General features: G+C 41.7%; 1 protein-coding gene across 4 annotated transcripts in view; it reads right to left on the bottom strand.

The window, feature by feature from the left end:
* Positions 1-12,799, bottom strand: part of SEMA5A (semaphorin 5A) — a 527,169-nt gene that overhangs the window by 151,697 nt on the left and 362,673 nt on the right. For all 4 annotated transcript variants that reach the window (XM_007191632.2, XM_057540979.1, XM_057540980.1 and 1 more), the window contains exon 11: positions 5,575-5,779. In XM_007191632.2, the coding sequence (XP_007191694.2) occupies positions 5,575-5,779 (205 nt within the window). The remainder of the gene's footprint in view (positions 1-5,574; positions 5,780-12,799) is intronic.

Below are 12,799 nucleotides of genomic sequence, written 5' to 3' on the forward strand. Positions count from 1 at the left end.
CTAACTTTTTTTTCCATTTGTAGGTATTTTTTTCTCCTGAGTACCTGAATAATTCTTTCTTTACTTTTGCAATTTAAAGACTTAACCTGACTACATTCAGTGTTCTTTTATTCTGAGTCAATATTGCTCAAATATGGTGTGCTTTGAAATGTACAGCCTCAATTCTTCTTTTATTTCAGAGAAATCATTCCTGGTACTTTTGTCTGTCCCTGCCTAGACCACCAAGTTCTATTACATATGATTTCTGACATTTTTTTTTAGCCTGATATATTTTAATCATTCTGTATCAGCTTGCTGCATCCTAAAATACTTTCTTTCAAATCAAGTCACATCTGTTTTGCTAACTAGTTAGCAAATCATACCAGCAACTACAGAGATGAAATGTAAACATGTCTGCTCCGCTCATGTTGGATAACAGATTTTATATCTGCATCACAAACAATTAGAAATCAATCACAATAATGTCAGGGCCGAAGCACAGAGAGAGGCAAGGTACATTTATTACAGAGAAGTGATTCTCAGTTAAAAAAAAAAAAAAGAAAGAAACAAAACAAAACTATAATTTCCTCTAGAACAGCAGTACTTAAATATGGAGCAGAAATGCCCAGCATTGAGTTGATCTGGGATCCTGTTAGGAACACCCCACTCTCTGTGCTGAATCAGAATCTCATGGGGTTGGGCTCAGGAACCCGCATTTCTCATGCCCTCGAGGTGAGTCTTAGCCATGCCCTTGTTGAACAGACACTGGTCTAAAATAGTGCTCCAGAAATAAGAAGGGTTTGAGTTAAGGGAATAAACAGTTATGGGAAAAAAAAAAAATGGTTAGCAGAGGTGGCAGAGGGTTCAAAACTATAGAACGTGATACCTGAACAAAAGCAAGAAAGCATATGGGAGAAGGAGCAGATTGGTAGACATATTGGAATTGAGATCAAGTGAAAATAAAGTAACATATTTCACCCTAGAGAGGACAGTAGAAACTCTGAAACACAATGGTATTTCCAGGGAGATACCATAGAATTAGAACAACCATAGCTAAGGGCAGAGCAACAGCCATAGGTGAGGGGCAGAGAGAACACATGGAGCTGGCAAAGGAATATCGCAGAGGGAGAAGTGCCAGAAGAGACAGGGTTCCGCAAATCAAGATTCCCAGAATACGCGGATGGTCAACATGATGCTAATTTTATCTTTGTAGAGAGGAACTGAGCAGCTGTTTGGATATAAGACACAGCCACTTATAGATCTCCAGTCATAAATATCCTAAAGGAGTTACCATTGCCATTTTGCGTCCTGCTCTGAGAAGACCTTCAAAGGAATAACTGACAAAGTATCAGCACAGTCATGGCCCAGATAATGTGCCTAACCGCGGCCGGATTTCCAACAGGAGAGAGATGGGAGTAGCATGAAAACAGACCCAGAAGGGGTCCGGGAAAGGCTGTTTGACTCAGGGGGGTGGTCCTTGAGTCAAACAGGCCCTGAGTCAAACAGCCTTCCCTGGTGGCCAGCAGGGAAATGCCATTCAAGCTGCAAGAAGCAAAGTGAACTACACAATGAACAGAGCTTTCTTCACTTCAGTTTTTAGATAATACTGACAAATAAAATTAACCAGCTTTCAAATGGCCATGGATAGGTGTTCTCCAATTTGTGCTTATTCAAGTAAACTCTAGGTGAGAGAAAATAAGTTATTACAAAACCTGATTCCCAAACCCAAGATATCAAACTGATTTTATTAGCAAGTTAGGAAGTATTCCATCTTCACATTCATTGCTTGTGAATATTACTCTCATGCTCTGTCGGCTGAGTACTTGTTAATTCCTGAATAAGGTACAGCATGTGGACTCAGTTTATTCTCAAAGGTATCCAAGGTTTGACTTGATGTAAACTACTTGGGCAAGGTATAAATAAAAGGCCACATAAATATCAGCCTTCTGAATTTTAAAGGTCAAATTCTGTAATCTTTGTCATCCCTACTTGTTAGGAGTTGTTCAGCTCTTAGCAGGTTTAGTTAAAACAGACTGGCGTTTTTGGATATTCTTTCTAATATTCCATTTTTACATTTCAATGTCTTGGAAATAAAGAAGAAAGCTATCTGCTGGATCATTAAAAATGATATCCTTGAAAGCTAAATTTTATTCTGAATTAAAACTTGTAAAAGAAGAGATCACCTTCAAAATGTATTCATCAGTGCTATAAGAGATAAACAGAAAGATCCAGAACTTGGTTGAGACATGAAATTTGTACTTTAAGAGGTCTTAAAGTTAGAATCATCAAGCTAGTCTAAACAAACTTAAATACCATCTATGTATCCAGATGCTAGGAGAACTCTGCATGTCTGCCCTGAGTCCCTTCATGTGGTTGGGAGCAGGGCTCTCTTTGGGACCCCATGTATCCATGGTTATTTCCCTGCTGGAAGGGGCCTTCACCCACTGCAAAACCCCTTCCCCTTGAGTTTAACAAACAACCTGACTAGTCAGTCATGGAAACTGCAGAAGAGTTCTATGTATGGCATCGTTCCCCATAATCCCATCCTGTGATTGCTGTTAGTACATCTTGCTATGCCATGACTGAATTTACAAACAGGCAGTAGATTAAAACAAAAGCAACAAATCAGGTCTGCAGAACAAAAAAGTGAATCTCTGTAGGACATATTTGCTGAGTGGCTTGCGGTCTATCATTATCAGAATGAGAACTGCAAACCTGGAGCCAGGATCAGACAGCCTGGGGTAACCATGGCTACTTCAGGCTGAGCTAATCCCCTAGCTTTAGCGTGGGAGGGGATGGGAACCAGCGGGGGAGGGGAAGAGCAGCAGCCCAATCATGAGATCATTCAAAACAGGCTTGAGCAAGCAAGTTTCTAGAAGGCTGTACTGTTTAAAAAGCCACAGATGTTGACTATAATTTAATCTCAGATTGGTAATTTATCTATGTTGTTCTGTTGGAATTTGATTTAGATTCTGTTCAAACATGTTGTTTGTGATAAAAATCCTCAAATATTTTATCCCAGCGGCCATGTTTTAAGTTGATAGAACAAGTTGCTCATTGCTATGGACTGAATGTGAGTGTCATCCTAAAATTCACACTGAAGCCCTAATCTTCAAAGCAATGGTATTTGGAGGTGGGGCCTTTAGGAGGTAATTAGTTCATGAGGGTGGAGCCCCATGATGGGATTAGTGCCCTTATGAGAAGAGACAGGAGAGAGATGATCTCTCTCTCCACCAAGTGAGGACACAGCAAGAAGATGGCCATCTACAAACCAATAAGCACAATGGAAACAAACATGACCTTCCCATGGCCTTGGTTGTGGACTAGGTCAGGTTTCTCAAGTTGAGGCCATAGGCTGCTCTGTGCTGACCTACCCAGGCCTGCTCAGGACCAGCCCATCTCCCTTCACCATCCCTCCTCTAAGTCCTGATGAGGAACTCAACAGCCTCCTAGATTTTCAAGAGGACTCTATTCTCTGTGGCATCAACCAGAACATTTATGGGAAAAAATAAAATAGGAAAATTTTGGAAAGGTCCATTTCATTCGTTCCTCAAGCTACCACACCCTATGGGGGAATGAAGATGAAAATAGCAGAAAAAGGGTCATGGTTCCTTCTTGGACTCTGGTGAGTAAGATAGACACTGTGATGGTAATTCCTTATCTGCTCTTAAAACAGACTTGAGGTCCCATCCCCTCAGGCTACCACAGCAATCTTCTACAGGCCTTCACTGAATAGCTTCCGGAAGCCTTGCTCATGGTAGCTGTTTCCCCCTAACCTCCTCCATGCTCCCTCCCTGTCCCCCACTCCTCCCTCAGACTGACCTTTAGAGGCACCAGTGGCCTCCTTTGGTGTTGCAATGGTCACATCTCTGTCCTTAGCTGAGCTGACCACACAGCAGCACCAGCCACAGCTGACCACTGCTGCATCTGGCTCTTTGGCTGTGTCCCTCCTTGTGCAAAGCCAGCTCTTCCTCCTTGGTCAGCTCTGAGCTTAACCTCATTGGCCAAGCACAGGAGCCTTCCTGGCTCCCCTACCACATCACTTTAGTCACACCCACTGCATAAGCTTGGCATCACTTCTCACGATTTCCTTAGTGGTTGGTTTGTTATGTGCTGTCCCCGCAGGAATATAGAGCAAGATGCTGCCGGTCTGCTCACCATCTCACTCATCAGCACTCAGAGGAACCGCGAAATAGTAAAAGCTCAGTAAATCTTAGCAACTTTGTAAATAAAATTAACCAACTGATGGATATAAGATATTATTAACAACAACAGTGGAAACTGTGTTCTATGAAAAAGTGCCAACTCTACAAAACACTGGACAGAGGATGTAGGGATGGGGTGGACTTCACAAAGCGGGATTTTCTATATGGGAGGACCTGAAGCAAGAAAGAGCTGGGCAAGTTTGTAAAACTAAGACCCAGCCACGAGGCCGGCCTCGGGCACCCGGCGCTGTTCACGTAATGAACAGAGATGGAACCTGCCTTCAACAGGTGAGTTACTGTGGAAACTGAAGAGGTCTAGTTGTCACTGATAATTTGATAAGCATTGTTGCCTGTGTTTTCTGTAAAATATTTTCTTATTTATGCCCCCAAACATATTCTTCAGAATGCTTCTACCTACAATCCTACAACAGGAATATATTGCTGTGAGCACTGTTTGTAAACCAATTGGAAATCATATGACAATCTCAGGATAATATTTCACCAGACAATGTCCTCTAACAAATTTCACTGTCTTAAATTATCTGAATTAAAATGGTCTTGCCAAGAAAAGATGTAATTTATGAGTAGTTGAGAAATACTAGTTAAGAAATCAGTATTTACAATAGCCAAGACATGGAAACATCCTGTCCATCAACAGATGAATGGATAAAGATATGATTATATATATATATACAATGGAATATTACCCAACCATAAAAAAGAGTGCAATAATGCCATTTGCAGCAACATGGATGGACCTAGAGATTATCATACTAAGCAGAGTAAGTCAGAAAGAGAAAGACAAATACCATATATTACTTATATGTGCAATCTAAAACACAACACAGATGAACATATCTATGAAACAGCAACCAACTCACAGACATAGAGAACAGACTTGTGGTTGCCAAGGGGGAGCGGGGGGGTGAAGGAGGGAAGGATTAGGAGTTTGGGATTAGCAGATGCAAACTAGTATACATATTATGGATAAACGACAAGGTCTTACTGTACAGCACCAGGAACTATATTCAATATCCTGTGATAAACCATAATGGAAAAGAACACAAAGAAGAATACACACACACATATATAACTGAATCACTTTGCTGCACAGCAGAAATTAACACAACATTGTAAATCAACTATACTTCAATGAAATTGAAAGAAAGAAATCAGGCATTGCTTTTCCAATAAAAATTATAACTAACACAGTGAAAAAAGATGATGAGATTATTTTCGGAGGATGACGAAGATAAGGAAGCATCCTGGGCTTTGCTGCTTGGAGGAAAGAAGACAGGCCCAAAGCTTGACATTGAGATCTCATGTTTAGAATTTAAAGCACAAAATCAGGAGATGATAGAAAGCTCCTCAGAGGAGGGCGAGCTCCTACCTGTGGCCAAATAAATGATGTGGATGAGTGTGTCCCTGCCCTGCACCAGGTCGACGGCCACGTGGGAAAAGCGGCTGTTGTCCTCCATGAAAGAGGGCACTGCAGTCACTGGTTGCACCACCTCATGCATCAGGATGAACTTCTGAGCGTCCTGCAGGTTCCTTTCCGTCAGGTTCACATACAGGCCCTGGTCCACGGTGCCGCACTGCAGAAGAAGACATGCCGTTACTGGAACCAGCCACCCCAGCTGAAGGGCGACTGGGAATCTGAACACCTGAGTGGGCCAATGTGTTCCCTTCTCCATTTCCGCCAAAGTCTCCATCCTTGGTGTTCCTCCCATTTTAGGTTTGAGCTTGTTATATTTGGGGAGTCTCTCCACTCCCATCATAAATGAACGATGAGAACAAATGAACTTATCTACAAAACAGAAGCAGACTCACAGACTTAGAGAACCAACTTATGGTTACTGGGGGGGATGGGTGGGGGGAGGGATAGTCAGGAAGTTTGTGACTGACGTGTACACACTGCTATATTTAAGACAGATAACTAACAAGGACCTACTGGATAGCACAGGGAACCCTGCTCAATGTTGTATAAAAACCTAAATGGGAAAAGAATTTGAAAAAGAATAGATACATGTATATGTTTAACTGAATCACTGCTGTACACCTGAAACTATCACAACATTGTTAGCCAACTACACTCCAATATAAAATAAAAAGTTAAAGAGAAATAAATGAATGATCAGAAGCTTGAAAAAAATGGAGTAGAAGTCGTTGCTAACTTCAGTTCTAACAGCATATACAGAAAATCTCCTCATCGCCTGTGGAGTCCCTTGGGAGCTGTCTAACTAAGTGCACACTATTCAGTCTGTCAGATAAATCAGGTTCCCAGATGGAAAACACAGCAATCAAATGCATCATGTTGATTTGCTGGTTTTCCTTGGAATGGCGGGTTTATAAGAAAGATATGGATTCCACGGAGATAGAATTAGGTCATTTTAATCTGTAAACTATGTGATATTGTTCTACTGTCTTTTACATGGGCTACAAGACACTGTGCTGGCCTTATTGCTTTGTGCTCATATTCTGAGCTAGAAGAAGCAAAAAATTCACAGAGTCGAGCATCCGAGAAAAAACATGGGGCAGGGGAGCAAAACTTTCCACCCCAAAATGTCTCTCTGGCTGAAGACAACGAAGGCCCAATAGACTCAGGAAGAAACTTTGACCTTCCCCCTAAATGCCTAAAAAATTTAGATGGAGGGCCTGTTCCAGGAACAGAGCTATCTCCAGAGATATCAGCAAAGAATATGGGCTAAGTGTGGTGGGAGAAACTCAGCAGGGCCTAGAGATCAGAGCCCCCTCTGGGTCCCATTGTCTCTGTCGGCCCAGCAAACACTTATTTACCAAGCATTTGCTTTTCTATCTCCAGGTCAATTGCTCTCCTCCCCTTTGAAGTCTCAAACCACTACCCTCAACATGCTCCTTCATCTTTAGCTAAAGATGGTATTTAAGATGAGGGTTTCGGCCACTTGGGTGAGTTACTCAGTTTTCCTGGGTCCCTCCCATGTATACGTGTTATTAAACTTTTGTTGGATTTTCTCCTGTTAATCTGTCTCATGTCAATTTAATTCTTAGACTGGTCAGAAGAATCTAGAAGGGCAGAGGAAACTTTCTTTCTCCCCAACAGTGATGAATTTTCAAGAAGAGAGGGGAGTAAGATATAGGAAGTGAGGAAGGAAGGGAGACGGGCAGAGAGAAGAGTGTAAAGGAAAAAATCAGAAGGAAATAGGAAGGAAGGAAGCAGATCCTCAGGTAGAAGAAATACCAGGAAGAGGAATCTGTGATACACAGGGAAAAAAAAAAAATTAGGCCTGGAAATTGCTGAGCATTAAACTCAGAGCTGTGCTGCGAAAAGGCTGGCAGGTGTTATGTAGGATGGTCCTGGGCAAGGATGAGGTTGAAAGAGGGGTAGGAGAGCAAGCAAAGCTTTCCTGGGGCAGAACATAGAATCAGAAAATTATCACCAAGCTTTCTCATTTCTTTCATGAACTTTAAATTGTGGTACCCATAAAGGCTGATCCTCGACAGAACTTCATAGAAGTAGGTTTGATGGAAATGAATTTCCCTGTTCATACCATCTGAAACTACCTTTATAACATGTCATTTCTAATACTTGGTTTTATAATAGGTTAGAGGTGCAAAAGTATAAGATGGAAATGGCTTTTTAAGAATAGACGGTATTTTTGTAGCACTTGATAAAATATCCTACATGCCATAAAATGATAGGCTGATTTAGAATTAAAGTATCTTGGAGCAAAATGGATTCCAAGACTGGTCCAATGCTTAGTTTAATGTCACACCCTTGCAGGGGGCCCCAGGTACCAGGTGGTGGGATGGTCAGGTGAAGGTGAAGGGCACAGCTCTGTGGTCTCAGGTGAGGCCCTGCCTCTCAGCCTCTGCCTCTTTACCTATAAGGTGGCTAGAAAAACATTTCCTCTGCTCCCTTCACAGGGCTGCTGTGAGGCCAACTGAGACTATCAGTGGAGAGCATTTGTAAATTAATTGAAAGTGCCTGTAAGGGCCAAGGAACAAGGCCGTGTGCCTGGCACAGAGAAGCCATTCAAACAATGGTAAATGGTCAATGCGTCCGTCTAGTAGCAGGGCAGCAATTCTATGGGCCATTGAGCTGCAGGGGCCAGAGGGAATGAATGAATAAATAAAGGGAGGAAGGAATCAGTGGGTGAATACATAGCAGTTGTATTGGGGCAGGGGGTCGTGCCAGGAGATTTTACATAATTAACGTATTTAACAGTAACACTTGGAGGACAGAGACATTGCCTGTTGACAAATGTGTTACTAAATGCTCTGAAGTCTATCCAGGTGAGTTCTAGTTCTGAGAGTGACAGTGTTTGGGGGTTTTCTATTCCTGAAATCAGCAGCAATACTTAAGTCACAGGTAGCGATGAGCAATCTGCCTGCTGGGTGAAGTTTTGCATGCAGGTTTTGTTTTCTATGCACCGTGTAAAAAATTGGCATCAGAAAAATCAGGAGACATAATATAAAACTGAGGACCTCTGGCTGCTCTTGAAGAATCTGGGGACCTAAGTGACGCAGAGGCCTGGGTGGGCTGGGGCTTCAGAGCAGGAACCCCGACAGCTCCTTGTCATTTTCACGACGCTTTATCTGACTTAAATCAGCAACCTGAATTGTCACTGTGATATTGTGATTTACAATAAGAAATATATATTTGGTCTTTGTCCCTGTTCTGTCACAGAGCTCCTAAAACCCTTGAAATTTCCTAAGTGATGAGAGCAATACAGGTGTCTTCTGTTATGTTAATGAGGTGACTTTTGGACTTCACCTAATGATGGGGGCTAGTCCTCAGGGGACCCAACCATGTGATTAGAGGGTTGGAACTTTCAGTCCCACCACCCTGACCTCCGGGAAGGAGAAACGTGCTGGAGGTTGAATCCATCACCGATGACCAAATGATTTAATCAATCACGCCTATAGGGAAGCCTCCATAAAAACCCCAAAGGATGGAGCTCTCAGAGCTTCTGGGTTGGTGAACAAGTGGAGGTTCAGGGAGTGTACCCACCTCAGAAAGAGCTCCACGCCCTTTCCCCATGCCTTGCCCTACTTGCCCTGTGAATCTCTTCCACCTGGCTCTTCCTGAGTTGTGTCCTTTATAATAAACCAGTGATCTAGTAAGTAAAATGCTTGAGTTCTGTGAGGCTCTCTAGCCAATTAACGAACCTAACGAACCTTGGAATGTCCCACCTGTAGCCCACAGGTCAGAAGCATGGGTAACTACCTGGACTTCAGAATGGCGTCTGAAGTGGGGTTCAAGGGGAGGGTCTTGCAGGACTGAGCCCTCCACCTGTCAGATCTGATGCTACCTCTGGGTGAACAGTGTCGGAATTGAGTTGACTTGTTGGACACCCAGCTGGTGTTGGAGAATTGCTTGGTGGTGTGGGAAAAAACCCCACAGGTTGGAACCGACTGACAAAATCTTTAGCCAAGAACTGGTTTTAAACTATACTCTATACTCTACAATGTCCTGGTTTCTTTTGCCAGTCTATAACGAATATCTCACCCAAGGATTCTTCTTCAAACATTTTGAAAGCTATTTAAATTTATAGCATATATTTATTGGATCATAAGGAACCCACTTAGCTCTCTAATGGGCTGCAAATTTTCCCACTGTGCCTTATACAGCGGGCTCCTGCAGTGTCTGTGTGACACCCCGGCTACTCTGTGCAAGAGGAAAACAATAAAAATAGTAAAAACACAGCCATCGCCCTCCTGTGGCTTACCATCCATAATGGTTGTCTTGCTAACACCTCTGAAAGTAATAAGATCAATACTTGTACAAATTCTTAATACAATAATACTTGCATTCTTGTTTATTTTCTTCAAGGATGACAGATCCATCCTCGTCCTAGCTTGCCAACCCTTGGTGGGCAAGTCCACGATCACCTAGCCTCATGCTGAGAGGGCCTGATTTTGATGGTACCTTTCCTCCCGTCTTGCTGCAAACATGTATCCTGTACCAAAGGGTGACGGCTTGGCCAAATTCCTTCATCTGGTCCTCCAGCAGTGGCCTCCTCGTCTGCCTGACCACTTTTGAGGGTCTGTTTTCCATTTTGGCTCCATCACTTTTTTAAAATAAATTTATTTATTTATTTATTTATGGCTGTGTTGGGTCTTCGTTTCTGTGCGAGGGCTTTCTCTAGTTGCGGTGAGCGGGGGCCACTCTCCATCGCGGTGCGCGGGCCTCTCACCATCGCGGCCTCTCTTGTTGCGGAGCACAGGCTTCAGACGCGCAGGCTCAGTAGTTGTGGCTCACGGGCCCAGTTGCTCCGCGGCATGTGGGATCTTCCCAGACCAGGGCTCGAACCCGTGTCCCCTGCATTGGCAGGCAGATTCTCAACCACTGTGCCACCAGGGAAGCCCGGCTCCACCACTTTTGGTTGGTGGCGATCAAAACCACCAGAGTCTGTCCCACTGCAGGTGTGCCACTGGATCTGAATAATGTTTTCTGGAAGTGACTGGTGCTTTTCCTAGTGAGGGCTCAGAGCCTGGGTGACTTTGGAGACTGCAGCCTCTAACAGGGCAGTCTTTCAGAGCACCACCTACGGTGGTTTCTAGATTGCAAGTGATAAAAATAATACTTTGTTTTGTTTTGTTATTGTTTTCAATTGAGATTTCTGTATCAAATTTGAAACAGATTTCAAATCTTGAAAAATTATGCATTGTTCCTCCTAACCCATTCTTCCTCCTGAACCTGAATCATGTTTCTGCTCTCCTAATTAATTAGCTACTTCTAGTACATAAGTACTGCATAAAATTCCAAATGTCAGTAGGCAAACAATAATAAAAAAAATCTAACCACTTCTAACTGTTGGTTATTGCAAACATAAGGTCCTTTATACACAACTAGTGGAGGGATCCTTAATTCAAAACATAGTCCCACCCTATGCCTGCCTAGATGGTCTCATGGAAGTCAGTAAGGTTGCCTTAAGTTAGCACGGTTATCAAGTATGGTAAACCGAAAGAAAACATTTGGTACCTACTTGCACCAGGAATTATACAAAGAATCACCATAATCTATAACTTCAGTTCCATGCAAATCTTTTTTTTTTACCAAGACTTATTATAACACTTTATTATTCGAGGCAGTATGGTATTGGCATAAGGGTAGACACATAAATCAATGAAGTAGAACAGAGTCCAGAAACAGATGCTTACATATATGGACACATGATTAGTGAAAAAAGTGGTACCAGATAGTGGCAGGGAGAGGCATTTCCACTGCCCTACAAAACTGGTTCTGGGCCAATTGGATATCCACCAAGAAAAAAAAAAAAAAATCTCGACTCTCAGCTCACACTATACTCAAAAATTATTTTCAGTTGGATTGTAAATCTAAAAGTAACAGTTAAAACAATAAAGATTCTAGGGAAATAATAGGAGAATATCTTCATGAGCTAGGAATAGGGAAAGATTTCTAGGAAAAGATCAAAAAATTACTTTAAAAAACAAACATACTGGTATCAAGAGTAGAAGATATCTGAAAAATTAATTCCTCAGAGGAAAACCAAAAAAAAAAAATCCAAATATAAAATTTAGGTGTATAAATTAACTTCCAACTTCAAATTTTTTAAATATGTACCTCTTAACTCCTATAATGAATATTTTAAAATATAAAAAAATCTTTTATCCCAATAACCATAATCCAGAACCTCAATATTTTATTTTTTCTCTGATTGGATTGGGATGACAGATTGACCTTTCTAACTAGAAATCAAGAGCTTGTTACTGAATAATGTTTGTCTGATGCTGATAATTATACTTCCGTATTTCAAATATATCATTTCCTGACAATCTGTTAGGGTACAGAAAGATGGCTGAACCCTTACTTTTATCTTATCTTTCATGACTTTTATTTTTATATGATTTTGCAACATATGTAATAAATCAGTAATGTTAGAAATATAGCATATTAAAAGTAAATACATGGATAAACAACAAGGTCCTACTGTATAGCACAGGGAACTATATTCAATAGCCTATGATAAACCAGAATGGAAAAGAATCTAAAAAAAAAAAAGAATGTATATATATATGTATAACTGAACCACCCTGCTGTACAGCAGAAATCAACACAACATTGTTTTTTTTTTTTTAACATCTTTATTGGAGTATAATTGCTTTACAATGGTGTGTTAGTTTCTGCTTCACAGCAAAGTGAATCAGCTATACATATACATACATCCCCATATCTCCTCCCTCTTGCGTCTCCCTCCCACCCTCCCTATCCCACCCCTCTAGGTGGTCACAAAGCACCGAGCTGATCTCCCTGTGCTATGCAGCTGCTTCCCACTAGCTATCTATTTTACATTTGGTAGTGTATATATGTCCGCCACTCTCTCACTTCATCCCAGCTTACCCTTCCCCCTCCCCGTGTCCTCAAGTCCATTCTCTACGTCTGCGTCTTTATTCCTGTCCTGCCCCTAGGTTCTTCAGAACCTTTTTTTTTTTTTTTTAAGATTCCATATATATGTGTTAGCATACAGTATTTGTTTTTCTCTTTCTGACTTACTTCACTCTGTATGACAGACTCTAGGTCCATCCACCTCACTACAAATAACTCAATTTCGTTTCATTTTATGGCTGAGTAATATTCCATTGTATATACGTGCCACATCTTTATCCATTCA

The sequence above is a fragment of the Balaenoptera acutorostrata genome, chromosome 2, assembly GCF_949987535.1.
Source record: "Balaenoptera acutorostrata chromosome 2, mBalAcu1.1, whole genome shotgun sequence".
NCBI lineage: Eukaryota > Metazoa > Chordata > Mammalia > Artiodactyla > Balaenopteridae > Balaenoptera > Balaenoptera acutorostrata.